This window comes from Alnus glutinosa, chromosome 1 (assembly GCF_958979055.1).
Source record: "Alnus glutinosa chromosome 1, dhAlnGlut1.1, whole genome shotgun sequence".
NCBI lineage: Eukaryota > Viridiplantae > Streptophyta > Magnoliopsida > Fagales > Betulaceae > Alnus > Alnus glutinosa.
The window spans coordinates 30,413,039-30,427,282 of NC_084886.1; the positions used below are offsets into that span (position 1 = coordinate 30,413,039).

General features: G+C 36.9%; 1 protein-coding gene across 1 annotated transcript; it reads left to right on the forward strand.

The window, feature by feature from the left end:
- Positions 1-4,127: 4,127 nt before the first annotated feature.
- LOC133878353 (zinc finger CCCH domain-containing protein 17) lies at positions 4,128-8,687 on the forward strand. Its single transcript, XM_062316879.1, has 3 exons — positions 4,128-4,502; positions 6,201-6,311; positions 6,397-8,687. The coding sequence occupies exons 1-3, from the start codon at positions 4,332-4,334 to the stop codon at positions 8,383-8,385; spliced, it is 2,271 nt and encodes a 756-aa protein (XP_062172863.1). The 5' UTR covers positions 4,128-4,331; the 3' UTR covers positions 8,386-8,687.
- The last annotated feature ends 5,557 nt before the right edge of the window (positions 8,688-14,244 follow it).

Consider the following 14,244-nt stretch of genomic DNA (forward strand, 5'->3'; position numbering starts at 1 on the left):
CGACACTATTTGAGAAGTTTCTGCAAGACGTCCAGACACTGTCTAGCATTTCAGAATATTTCGAGCTTCCTTTTCGAATGCGAAAAGGAGTTATGGTGAAGACCGTCCGGACGCTCAGCCAAGCCGTCCGGATGTGGACCTTGTTATGGAAGCGTTCAGCGCTATTTTGGAAAGGTGGTTGCAGTTGACCGTCCGGATGCTCGGTCAAGCCATTCGGACGCCTTCCAGTATTTTGATCATAACTTTCTGCTCAAATATTGGATTGGGATAAAATTGGTGTCATTGGAAAGCTAACGAAAAATGATACAACTTGACCATCCATACAGCCAAGAGAAACGTACAAACGTGTGCCCAAAAATGTCAGGACGCCTGCCTAGAGTCCGAATCTTTGTTGGTGTAGGACTCCTTATTTGAGTTGAAACAGGATTTGTAAAGCCTATATAAAGAGGGCTCTAGGCATGCATTATGTACAGAATTCAGTGTTGAATTCTCTTAGCTTTGAGAGGGTGTTTAGGGAGAATCGAGGATCCGCTAGCTCTCAAGCCGTTGCCGGTGTGTGCTCAACTGTTCGTGTGAAGTCTATCTTAGGGGTCGGCTCTAAGGTAAAGGAATCCATAAAAAATCCCTTCAGGTTAAAGATGGGTTTCGTGTCAGAATTAAAAGTATGACTACTGTATAAGGATATATGAGTACGAGTGTCTTGTAACTAGCTTTGTTTTTGGATAGTGGATTTCCTGGGTTTGGCTTCCCCGGAGTGGTTTTTCTCTTTACAGAGTTTCCACTTCATAACAAATATCTTTTCTTATTTATATTCCGTATTTAAGATATTTGGTTGCACACAAACACACACACTTGGTTGAATTAGAAGTCGGTAATTATTTTTCAGTTTCCTCTATTTTATTTAACCAAACAGAGACCTCCTCACTCTCGTTCAACATCCAACAAGGAAAAAGGACAAAGCTAACTTATTCTAGAAGAACCTAATAAGTACTTCACAGGAGAAAAAAAAACATGTGTGAAGGGTGTGTGTGAACGTGCGTGCTGGATTGGGCATAAACGTGTGTGTATGTGGTGATAAAGACATGTGTGTGTTACTGATATATGTGTTTTGATATATATATATATATATATATATATATATATATATATATATATATATATATATATATGTATGTATGTATGTATTTAACTGATGAAAGAAATATATGTGCGTGTGTGTGTGTGTATAACCACATGTGTGTGAAATTAGCTATGTGGTTATACACACACGCGCACACACACACACACACACATATATATATATATGCTTGGATTAATTCAAAATGAAGTAAAAATATTTCCAAAGCCCCGTTATACTGCCCAACTATTTTAAAATACTATTAGGCATTTAATATACTAATGTCGTTATTCAGCTTAATTTTATAAAAGTATAAAATTGGAATTATTTTGTAACTATGAAAATTAGTTATATCAATTGTTATGTCTATAAAGAGATATTATGCTATTATGATTTAAAAGTGAAAATGACAATTTTTATTGAAAAGGGTATTTTGGTCATTATCTATAAATGTTGTTATAATGCCCACATGAAATATGTGGCATTATAAATAACCTGTTTTATATGCGGTTATTATGTTTAAACAATGTTAAGGAGATTACATTAAGATTTAAAGGTAAGAAATTAGAATAGTGTTAAGATGTATTGTTTTTAGTGAATTATACTAATTCACTATCACTTGTAGGAGTGAATATTTGTGTGTGAATACTTTTTGAAGAAAGAAAGAACTGTGAGTGTTTCTTACTCACTTGGAATGATATGTGGTAGTATTTAATGATGTGATTTCTGTTTTATTTAATTATATACGAGTTGTTTGGCATTTTACATGTGTTGTTTGTAAAATCGCATGTCACTGTAGTGAATATTTCTTTCTCACTGGGGATGATACGTAGTGGTTTTTGATGAAGTTATGATTTTTGTTTTATTTCATTGTATACGAGTTGTTTGGCATTTTACATGTTTTGTTGGAACTATGTATATGTTGTTGTTTGCATGTTATACTGTGGTGTAAATGTAACTGTTATGATTTATGAACCTGTTAATAAAAGACTGGAGGTTTAGGTACCAAGGCGTTAGTTGATTGATTAGACCAACGGTTAAACTGAGGTTTAAGTACCAAGGCATCAAGGAATTGACTAGACCAACGGTTAAACCAAAAGTTTAAGTACCAAGGCGTCAATACACTGATAAGGCCGACGGATGAACCAAAGGTTCAAGAGGTTAATAACGAAACCTGATAACAGTGGTATGGCTTCGGTAATGGAGGTATGGCTTTGATATTGGAAGTATGGTTCCGGTGATGGAGGTACGGCTCTAGTATGGGAAGTATAGTTTCAATAAACGAGGTATGGCTCTAGTAATTAGAGGTATGGCTTTAGTAATGAAAATACGGCTCTAGTAAGCGAAGTGCTAGATTAGATGAATAAATGTGATTGTGTGTATGTGTATATAATTGTCATCATTTGATTGTTTAGTGTACTTTTAAGTAGATCAGTATTTTATTATGTTATTGAAGACTGTTGACTCACTTGACCACAATATGAAATTCTGGTGATAACCACAATCAAATGCAAGTTTATGTGAGTCCGGACGAAGGACGGAACCACTTGCTAGTGTTTATGTTAATTTTATATGAGACTTTAAAGTTATTCTGTTAATATGTAATATTTTATATGTTGGTTTGTATTAGAATAAAACAATGGTGACATATTATCAGTGCGGCATGTGGCACATATGTTAAATGCTTTATGTGTATTTATTATGTCAGAACACGTGGTTCATATTTTTAGGAATATCTTCATGAAAGGGTATCAAATTATACGGTGTTTTGAGATAAGGGTACTGAACTAACAAACGTCTCAAACTAGGCTATCTATGTTTCCAAACGTCCCACTTAAGGGTACTTAATTAGGATTTGCTGTTAAATCCTGTCAAAATTTACAAAAATACCCCTATTTTTTATTTTTAAAAAAATTATAAATTTTTTCAAAAATTTTGGCATAGGTATTTTTGCAAATTTTGTTAAATTCTGACCAACACCAAAAATCCTAACATTTTTTTTTTTTTTTTTTAATTTTTTCTGAAAAGAAAAGAGGGGTATTTTGGGTACTTCGTTAGGTTTTAACAACAAATTCTAACGGGGTATCTTGAAGTGAGACGTTTGGAAACGTGGATACCCCAGTTTGAGACGTTTACTAGTTTAGTGCCCTTATCTCAAAACAGCGTATAATTCGATACATTTTTGTGAAGTTATCCCATATTTTTATATATTGAGGTAATTCAGTCAGTTCAGATGTGTTACATTCCTAAGTTTTTAAGAAAAAATATATTCCCCTGCCAATTCACAACTTTCATGATGTATTAGTGTCACGTGAAAATTCGAAATTTTCACTGGTCACGACAATTTGCTTAGCTGTTGTGCTCTTCCTCCTCCTTATGCTCTTCCCGGATGGGATTGTTCCAGGATTCTTAGCAGCAACTCCACATTCTGTCGTGTCAAGGCCTCAATTTGGGCCTCCAGCGCTACTCCTCAATTCTGTTCTCCACCGCCCAGGGGACGGAACGGTGGAGGCTGTAGATCGTTATGATCTTCTAAGGGCGGATTAGGCTGAATGACTGGCTTCAGATGCTGTCTTCTCGATCGATTGATTCAGCTGTCAAAACGTGTGTTCCCTGCCATAACAGGTATATTTTTATGAGAACGAAATAACGTTTTTACAGACGGCGCCTAACTGTTATAATAGTTTTTGGTATGGTGTGAACAACACGTTCTTTGATGTTCTTTACCGTCCCACGATCACTACAAAACAAACAAGGTCAGGAGAACTCACTGGAGGGGGCCGGCGAATCTCGCTCCGATGCCAAAGTAAATTTATGTTGAAAATGTATACTAAAGAACAATAATTTAGTCTCAGTTTTGTGAAGTAGAACATAATTCCAACTAAAAACAAAAAGAGAAAAGTTCAGGATTGGGCCGTTGAGCCCAAAGAGAGATGACACGTGACCTATTTAGCGCGTGAATCAGAGCCTCACACACGCACACAAACATCGTCGTCAACAACATCATCTTATATTCTCAAACAACGCTCTCTTCCATTGAGCAAAACGAAAATAAAAAGGAAAAGAAAAATATTTAAGAGAAAAAGCAAAACTAGGCTTAGCTTAAAGCCTCATCGCTTAACGCCTTCTGTGGCGGCTCTGAGATTGGATCGGTGTCTTCTAATCGATCTGAAATCGAGGCGATCTCTGTCGGTGTTTCTTCAAGAACTCCGCCATGGGTGCGGCCGCGCAGCAACAGCAGCAACAGCAACAACAAGCGCAACGGCAACAGCAACAGCAACAGCAGCAAGTTCCCTCAGCGTCAACGGCATCGGCCCAGGAGGAGGCCTTGAAGAGAAGCACCGATTGCGTTTACTTTCTCGCATCTCCTTTGACGTGCAAAAAGGTTCGCTTTTTCTTTCTTTCTTCTTCTTCTTCTTTTCGTCTGGTTGTATGGTTTTTAGGGATTTCTTATTCTTGTTGGATGTTTTAAGATCTCTGGCCTCCTTGCTGCGATCTTGGGCTTTGCGTGTGTTCTTGCTAGGGTTTCACCTTTACAATTTTGTTTCTTAATATTTGTACTATTTAATCAACTAATTTTTGGCTGAAATTTATTATTTTAGTTTAATGAATTGGCGTTTGGGATCTTGTGCCTAATTCAGTTGTTGGACCTCGTTAGGTTTTGGTATTTTGTTTCCTGGGGGAAGCCCTAGATTTTATCATACTAAAATTATGGTAAAATTTGATGGTGTATAGCTGCTAAAGGTATCAGGATTGTTGATCCTCCTATGGGTATTCGAGAATCGTGTTTACATAGAAATCCGTTTGTATGGGAACACTGAACATTGTTAATGGGATCGGAGTTTGGTATTTTTTAGTGACTATATTTTGAGGGGTTTAATTAGTTGATCTGCATCAGTTTTAATTTATGTTGCGGTGGGCTTATGTTTCTTATATAGCATATGCCATATGCCTGATTATGCTATATAAGACTGTCTGTGTCTACCTCTTCCTCTTAATTCAGTTCCGATGTGTGTGACTTCATCCCATTTCCCCTTCCCCCTTTTCAATCAAAAAAAGAAAAAGAAAAAGAGAAGTGTGTGTGTTGTCCCACATCGGTGAGGAAAGTAGAGTGAGGCGGCCTTATAAGCTCCTTTCTCTCTTCAAGAGATAGGCTATTTTGAAGAGATGTGTTGGATTCAGCTGTTAAGACTGTCTATGTCTACCTTTTCCTCTTAATTCAGTTCCGATGTGTGTGACTTCATCCCATTTCCCCTTCCCCCTATTCAATCAAAAAAAGAAAAGAAAAAGAGAAGTGTGTGTGTGTGTGTGTTGTCCCACATTGGTGAGGAAAGTAGAGTGAGGCGGCCTTATAAGCTCCTTCTTCTCTTCAAGAGATAGGCCCTTTTGAAGAGATATGTTGGATTCAGCTTGTAAGACTGTCTTTGTCTACCTCTTCCTCTTAATTTAGTTCCGATGTGTGTGACTTCATCCCATTTCCCCTTCCCCCTATTCAATTAAAAATAAAAAAATGCCTGATTATGCTGGAAATCCGGAATAAGAGGTAAACAAATTTATTATAGGCAATTCTAACACGCTTTGCTTGTGAAAGTAAACTTGTTGAGACTCATTTTAAGGAAAAAAATATTAGGATAAGATGTCAGCAGGGAATGGAATCTTTTCCCAATTCTGGATCATGTTTAAGTACAAGGAATCTATCCTAAATTGGCTACTTCAAAGATGGAAAAATGTGTTTTTGCCTGTCCCCCCCCCCCCCCCCCCCCCCTAATGATCTGTCTCCAAGGCTACTGATTTTTGACCACTTATACTTGTTGGACTTCAGGTTCCATTCACTTCACTATCTATTGGTTATTTGTTTGCTCATTTACTCATTTTTAGTAATTCTTGGAGGCAGAAGTTCAATTTCTTACTAAAAAGTACTACATTTGTGTGAATAATCAATCTATTAAATGTCTGTCTCATTGGTTTATAAGCATCAAATAGTCGCAAAAGCTTTTACTGGTAATTGTTTGCTAGTAGTGGTGTTTGGATTGTGTCGCTGATGCCTCTCTCTCTCTCTCTCTCTCTCTCTCTCTCTCTCTAGGGGAGTGAATGTGAGTATCGGCATAGTGAATATGCCAGGCTTAACCCCAGGGATTGCTGGTACTGGTTGAATGGTAATTGCTTGAATTCTAAATGTGCGTTCCGGCATCCGGTAAGTTCCTGCTCTTCAACTTTAAATAATTTAACATTGCTTTTATTTGCTTATTGTTGCCAACTGCCTATTGTTTCTTCTTCAGCCTCTGGATGCTTCATTAGGAACCCAAGCAGCTACTTCTGTTGGATCTTCTCTGCCTCCATTACAGACTGCAGCAACGCCTGCAACACATGCTCATAGTTCCAGTAAACAAGCAGTCCCTTGTATTTTCTACCAAAAGGGGCTTTGCTTAAAAGGTGACAAATGCGCCTTTTCCCATGGACCGAGCCCAACCACTAGCAACAAAGTCCCACAGGCACTAGCAGCTATCCATGTTTCTGAGCCTCCAACTTTTAAGAAGACTTTAGGAGGCCTTGAAAAGTATTCTCAGGGGCATAAGATTCCGCAGGTGAATGTTTCAACATCAGTTGGAGTACCTCCTGAAGTTAAATATACTCCCAAAGCTGAAAGTGCAAGAGCTGAAACTGTTTTACCAAGAAACTTAGTCAGTGTTGAGAGGAATGTACCACCGCCTACAAGGTTGGACGATGAAGCTCCTAGATACAAGGCAACAAATGTTCTTCCTGTTATTAGTGGAAACTCCGTCAGCCGGTCCAGTCGTTCACAGCAGGCTCATGTACCAGAGGATCATAGTTTCCTGAATGGCAAGGATGCTGATGAGTTTCTGAGAGAGTCCTCTCCTGGCTTTGATGTTCTTGTAGATGATGAGCTTGCTGATTCTGATTACTACCATGGTGAAGATCAATTTGGGAGAACAAGGGGCCATGAAGGAAGGAATTTGAATCCTGTGAATGAGTATGATATGGTTCATTCTGCTGATTATAATTCAATGGCTGATGTTGATCGAGAAGGGTTCTGCGATCCACGAGCCCATGGCTCATATGATCACATGCAAGGGCAGTATGCCTGGGAGGAGCATGGGGCTTCATCTGAGAGAATGTTAGCGGAACCAGCTAATCTGGAAAGGCGAAGGGGTTACCATAAATCTGATAGTCCTGATCATGTCAATGAGTCAGATCTTCGACATCATTTAGCCAAGCAGAGGAGGGTTAGCGGTTTGAGATCTGTTGTCAGTCGTGATTATGCTCACAACAACCATGTTGAGGAGCAGAGGTACCGGCCTTCTTCACGGAAGGATGCACTTCTTACGCCCTCAAATGAGATCTCCCTAAGTAATCGCTTCCGTGGTAGAATTAAGCTTCCGGGGAGATCTTCTCCGGTGAATGGTAGTGATTTGCGTCCAGAAAGGGAATTGGACAGGGTAAGGAATTGGGGCAGGTTGTCACCTGGAAGGCCACACATCTCTCATCAGGGAAGGCTCCGAGACAGAATAAAAGGAAAGATGCAAGATGATTACAATGGCGAGGGGAGAAATTTCAGGGTTCCACAGATAAGAAGAGAAATATTGGATGATGGCGGTGATTTCAACCGTCCAAAAAGTCTTGCAGAGTTGAAAGTTGTGAAGAGTTCAGAGAGTAAGGACCAGCAATCACTTGGAAAGGAAAAGAACATGGAGAATCATCGACAATCTGAAGGTCATTTTTCATTTGAGGGGCCAAAACCTCTTAGTGAGATTCTCAAGAGAAAAAGAGGTGCTTCAGTAGCAGCTTCTGGGAGTGGCAAATTATATGTCAATAAAGAAGATGGTAATCAGATTGAAATCAACGAAAGCTTGACAAGTGGCTCTGAGAGGATGGCGGTTGCAGATATACAAAATGCCAAGGAAGAAGCGGTCTGCCATTTGCTTGGCAATGTGGAAGAATCTAAGTCAGCAGCAGCTGTTGCGGTTGGAACAGTGGCAGAGAAAACTGGTGAAGCTTGTGGTCATTCTTCTGAAGCGCCCAATCTGAATGAGTTTGAGGCTGAAGATGGTATGATTTTTGATGAAACTATTGAGGATCAGGAACTTGAAGCAGATGATCAGAGGGATGGGGACTATGAATACGAGCAAGTTGATGAGGGAGAGTATAATATTGAGGAAGGTGAGAATGCAGATCCTGAAGAGGAGTACCTGGATGATGAAGATGGGGATGATGACTTTGCTAAGAAGATTGGTGTCGTGTTCTCATGATTGTAGGGAAGGGAAAGAGAGCGACAGAGGGAGCCGACTGCTCATAAACATTTCGTCAACACTCATTTCGGTGGTTGTTTCTGATTGAGCAGGATAACTGCTATGGATTTATTTGTAGAAGTAGGACGTGAGTTTTCTCTTGTATTAATCAAAACCTTTCATTGTATTTGAATCTTATTGAATGGGGATTTTCTTTTTCTTTTTCGCTTGAGGCATTTTGCTGTACTCTCCTGTTAAAGTTGCTTGCAGAGTGCATGCCTGTAACAGTAGAAAGTCAATAAGAAAATTGCTATTTACTTCTCTCTCGGATTTTCCTCAGTTTCTGCTATTTGATTCCATATCCATGCAGATAATTTGTTTGCTCCTTTTTTTGAAAAAGAAAAAATATTCTTCGTCTTTTTGGTTCAAAAGAGAAACATGTATAAAACGTTGCACGGAAAGTCAAATTGTCAATGTACACACGAGTCCTGGTGAGAGGTGACTAATCTGGGGAAAGAGAAGCCTATGCGGTAGCTCTACAGCTGATGTGCTACAACATAAAATGGCGGATGTGTTTTGCTTAAGAGGTTGATTGTTCTAAAAAGCGCTAAAAAAAAAAAGAAAAAAGAAAAACAAAAAAAGGAGGTTGTTTACTGGGTTTGCCAAATATGTATCAAATTGGGAAGCATTGTTACCAATACTAATTCTTATATTTGAAAAAATAACCTTGTGACATACAGCATTGCAATTGGGCCGGCCTTTGCAGTTAGAAAATAGTGGCCAACTTTATCAAAAAAATCTTCTCCTTAGGTAGGAGTGGCAATATTTGACACAACCCGCGAATCCGATACGGATACGACATAAAATTATAGGGTTAGGGTTTAATCTAAACGGGTTCGGGTAATAAACAGGTTGACTTGTTTATGACACGTTTAATATACGGGTTAACCTGCTTGGCCTGTGGGTGACCCGTTTGACCCTTTTTTTTTTTTTTTTTTTTTTTTTTTTTTTTTTTTTTTTTTTCTTAAAAAAAAAAAGGGTTAAAGTTATAACCGTAAAACTAAAGCTGAAAGGATGAAACCCTAAACCTAAATCAATCTCAGTCTTAGACCTCTGTTGGCTTGTGCTAGCTACCGCTCCCCTCTCCCCCTCTCTCAACGGTCTCTCCGTCAAGGCGTCAACTTCACTCTCATGGTCTCTCCGTCAACTGCACGTCTGCACTCTCACGGTCTCACCGTCTCACGTAGCACAATAGCAGTGACGGTCTCAAGTCTCAAGTCTCATCGTCTCACAATCACGGTTCTTTTTCCTTTTCTATTTCTTGTTGATGCAGCCAAGCAGGGATTGTTTGCTGGTATTTTTTACTTATTGTTGAAAAAAAATGAGATTTCTGTGTTTTTCTTCTTTTTGGCTCTTATAATCAATATATATATATATATATATATACACACACACACACACACACACACACACACACACACACACACACTCAAACCTGTATCATTTCTCATACCCTGGCACTAATTCAAAACTTTGCTGACCTTCTTATGATTTGATATGAAAAATAGCAGAAACAAGCAAACATGATAAAGATGAAGAACTTGACTTATATATTAAAATTATAAAAGTTACTAGTATGACATGAATGACAAAGTCACAGTAATGTAAAATTATTGGATTCTGGTATATTGGATTGTGGTAATGTAACGTCATTCTGTTATATTGGATTGTTAAATAATTGTTAAATACAATTATTATTATTTTTCCTATTAAAATATGTTTACTTAAATTATAATTCTAAATTTTCAGGTTTACTTCAACTTCGTTGAGTCTATCTATTGCGTTCAAACATGAATTAGGTAAGATTATTAGCCTTCCAAGCTGCATATGTAAGTTAGATTTTATGTATTGCCTAATCTGGAGTGACGAACTAAGTAAACAATGATGCGTCATGTGTGTAGATAAGTAACGAACTAACTTTGGAAGAAGGCCTTGAAGAAGAATGTGATGATGATTTGGTTGAATTAAATTCACTAGAAGTTGTTTTTATTTGTATGGGAAGTGATAAAAAAAAAAGGGCCCAAAAGCGTAGGAAGACCTCAACAGTTTGGAATTTTTTTCATCCCCTGCCTAGTACGGGTCAAAGTGACGACAAGCAACGGGCAAAATGCAAGTTATGTGGTGCTACATACTTGGCTCCAGATGCATATGAAATTGGGAATTTGAGGCGGCACATGAAAACTTGCTCGAGGAGAGACACTCGTAATGTTGGGAAAATGCTCATATCTGGAAATGGAGGAAGTATGTCAGTAAGTGCCTCCATATTTTGTGCTACATGATATAGAGAATTGTTGGTTGCTTCGGTTATTAAGCATGACTTGCCTTTTTGATATGTTGAGTATGATGGTTTAGAAGAAACAATGCAATACTTGCGTAGTGATGTAACACATATTTGTAAAAATACTACTAAGGTTGATTTGCATAAGATATATATCTAAGGGAGAAACATATGGTTAAATCTATGTTGAATGTTTGTCCTAGGAAGATTTGTTTAACATCTGATTTGTGGACTTCTTTGACAACTGATGGGTATATGTGCCTCACAACACATTTTGTTGACAAAGGCTGGGTCTTACATAAAAGGGTGTTGAACTTTTCATTAATGCCCCACCACATAATGGTATATCTTTGTATAAAAAGATGTATAATTTGCTACAAGAGTGGGGGATTGAGACTAAGGTTTTCTCTATAACATTGGATAATGCTTCTTCCAATAATGTTTATGTTGAGTTATTAAAACATTAATTGAACATTAAGAAAGCCCTTCTTTGTCTAGGTGAGTTCTTTCACCTTTGTTGTTGTGCACATATTCTTAATTTGATAGTGTAAGATGGTTTGAAAAAGATTTATATTGCTCTCCAAAAGATATGTGATAGTGTTAAGTATGTTAGAGGATCACAAGTGAGAAAACAGAGGTTTATTCAGGCTGTGAATCAAATGTTATTGGATAGTAAAAAGGGGCTGAGACAAGATGTGCCGACCATATGGAATTTCACATTTCTTATGCTTGAGAGTGCTATTCATTATCAACGTGCTTTAGTTATTTAGATATGACTGATTCAAACTTTAAGCAATGCCCTACTATATTTCAAAATATTAAAAAGATTAACAGTTAAATAAAAATGAAAATAATGCAAAAGATGAAGCAAAATACCTGAAAAGGAGATAAAATGCACAGGACGACAAAATAAATCGAGAACTCATGAGAAAACACGAGAAAAACACACTAAAAAGACAAAAACATAGGAAAAAATCAAGAGAAATAGAAGTGAGGTGCAGCGGCTAGGGAAAGTAAGCGATTCTTAAACCTGTAGAGTAACCGTCCGGACGCATCACTAACTCGTCCGGACGTGGAATGCCACATAAGCATACGACAAAACCGCGTGTGTCTGGATGTATCACCTGACCGTCTAAGCCGCACCCGTCCGAACTCAATAGGAGACCGTCTGGACGCTTCACACTGAAAAAACAAAAACTGAAGGAAAATTTGTAGAAAAAATATTTTCCATAAAGTCAGCTTCAGAACACGCATGTATAATCAACTGATATACCAGTCAGATAACATTTCAAAAATACGTAGAGACATAAATGAGAGTTAAGAGTTCAATTAGCACAAAATTCCCTGTAGATGGAAATTTTAAATAAATCACACAACTCATGCAATGTGTGTGTGTGTGTGAAGACTTTCTCAATAAGATATGAAGTTCACTAATATGATTTAAAGCAATTGAATTTTCTAAACAAGAGAGAAAATTAATGAAAGATCAGTCAAAAGTCAAACCTTATTTTTCTAGGGCCTAACAACCCTAATTTGACACACTCCCCCTAAGATGCAACACTTTTCTTTTACTTAGTCCTTTAGTGACCGTCTATTTCCACAATGATTTGGTCATTGATTGTTTCTTTAGGCACAAGTTCAAGAACATATTTATAGCACAATAAGCAGTGGATCTTTTTTATTTATCCATATTTATTGATTTTTTGAATGCTTTTTATCACTTGGTGTTGCAACCTAGAGAGAATGCTAGAATTTTTAGGTTTTAGGTTCAACTAGCGAGTTGGTCAATTTGACCATCTTACAAAAAAATCTCTCATCATAATTTCTAGAAGCAAAAAGTCAGAGAGGAAAAAAAAATGTACCTTAGGTGCACAAAATCATCGCATAAGAAAAGTAACTATCTAGCATTAAGATGCACAGAAAACTTGACAGACATTAGGCATAAACTCTCAATCATATAAAAACATAGTCAATTAATACACAATGAACTGAGATATCAAGCAAAAACACGTGTAATATCTGAAATGCGAAGAAAAGAAAAAATGAAATTTCTGCATCTTCTCCCCCATTTTTTTTTTTTAATGAAAAACAATAAAAACATGCTACAAAGGTGAATAGACAATCATAAACCTAGTGATAAGTGCTGAATGTTACATATCAAGCCCATTAATTTACATATGTTAAGCTCTTAGTTTTGTTATAATTTGATGTTTTGTATTTTCTTGTATTTTACAGGTTTTGGAAGAAAATCCATCAAATTCCAAAATTATAACGAAGTTGGCAAACTCACTTTTGGATAGAGTCAATTCCAATCAATTTTGAATTTAAGGAAAGAGAAGTCGGCAAAAATTCGTTATTTTTGGAAAAAATCCAGAATGAACACGTCTCAGTAATTTAATTGTAACTTTCGGGTCAGGTATTATATTGCAATAAAATTTGTGGCGTTGGAAAGCTAATAAAAAATGAAACAAATATCTCAGAAATAGGTTTTTCATAATTCGGACGTTTACCATGCCAAAATTGTCCCGTAATAAAAGACCGCAAATCTGTACGAATTTTAGAATCCTTTTCCTACTTGGATGGAAATTTTAGAAAAGGAAAAGAATTGTAATTATTCTATTTGGACTAGAAGACCTATTTATAATTATTCTAGGATTTCTAGAGCTTCTCTAATCCCTATAAATAGGCCTCTAACTTTTGAAAAAAAAGACACATACGCTTTGAGGAAGAATCAAAGGCTACATCAAGAAGGAGGTTCTTTTTAGTTTTTATTTTCTTTCTTCCTTTATTTATTTTCTGTATGTATACAATTTTAGTTTATATTAGTTGTAACTAATACTTTAGTTAGGGTTCGATTGAAGCCCTAATCATGTCTCTTTAAGTTTTTCAATTTGCTTTGCTACAATTTATATATTGATGCTTAACTTGATTAATTCTAGTTTCTTAAATTCCTCGCATGTTTATGTTTGGACATCATATGCATGTGGTACAGATTTATTATTTATGTCAATTTGGATGACCGAGTCTTGAGCATAATAGAGTAACGAAAGAATCCCGACACAGACTCTTGAATTAATCAACATAAAGACAACTGGAATAGATACCATATTCCAATTTGATTGTGTTTACTGATTTTTATAGATTTATGCTTCTTTGAAGAACAACTTAGTAGATACCATGCTAAATCCTTCAAGGACGAAAAGAGTTAGAGTAGATACCATGCCTAACTCGTTGCTTAGAGAAATCAATAGCTTTAGGAGAAGATACCATTTCTTTGTGGCTGGTAAATATTAAGCATCATGTTATGATTGTAGTATTGTGCATATTGCGAATCTTATTTGAGTATGATTAGCGGTGGATATTGAAGCCCTACCTTTTCTTCTTAGTATTTTTAACTCAATCTTTTATCCTGTCTTATTAAACATATCTCTTTTAGGAATATCTTTTTAAGCATAATTTACCAATCTTCGTGGGAATGATCTCGTATTTGCCTACTATACTATCTTTCTGATCTTGTGCACTTGCGAGTAAAACGTACAAGT

Coding starts and splice junctions, on each gene's coding strand:
- LOC133878353 (XM_062316879.1), top strand. CDS start 4,332: ATGGGTGCGGCCGCGCAGCAACAGCAGCAACAGCAACAACAAGCGCAA. Junction 4,503..6,200: donor CTCCTTTGACGTGCAAAAAG/GTTCGCTTTTTC, acceptor CTCTCTCTCTAG/GGGAGTGAATGTGAGTATCG. Junction 6,312..6,396: donor AATGTGCGTTCCGGCATCCG/GTAAGTTCCTGC, acceptor TTTCTTCTTCAG/CCTCTGGATGCTTCATTAGG.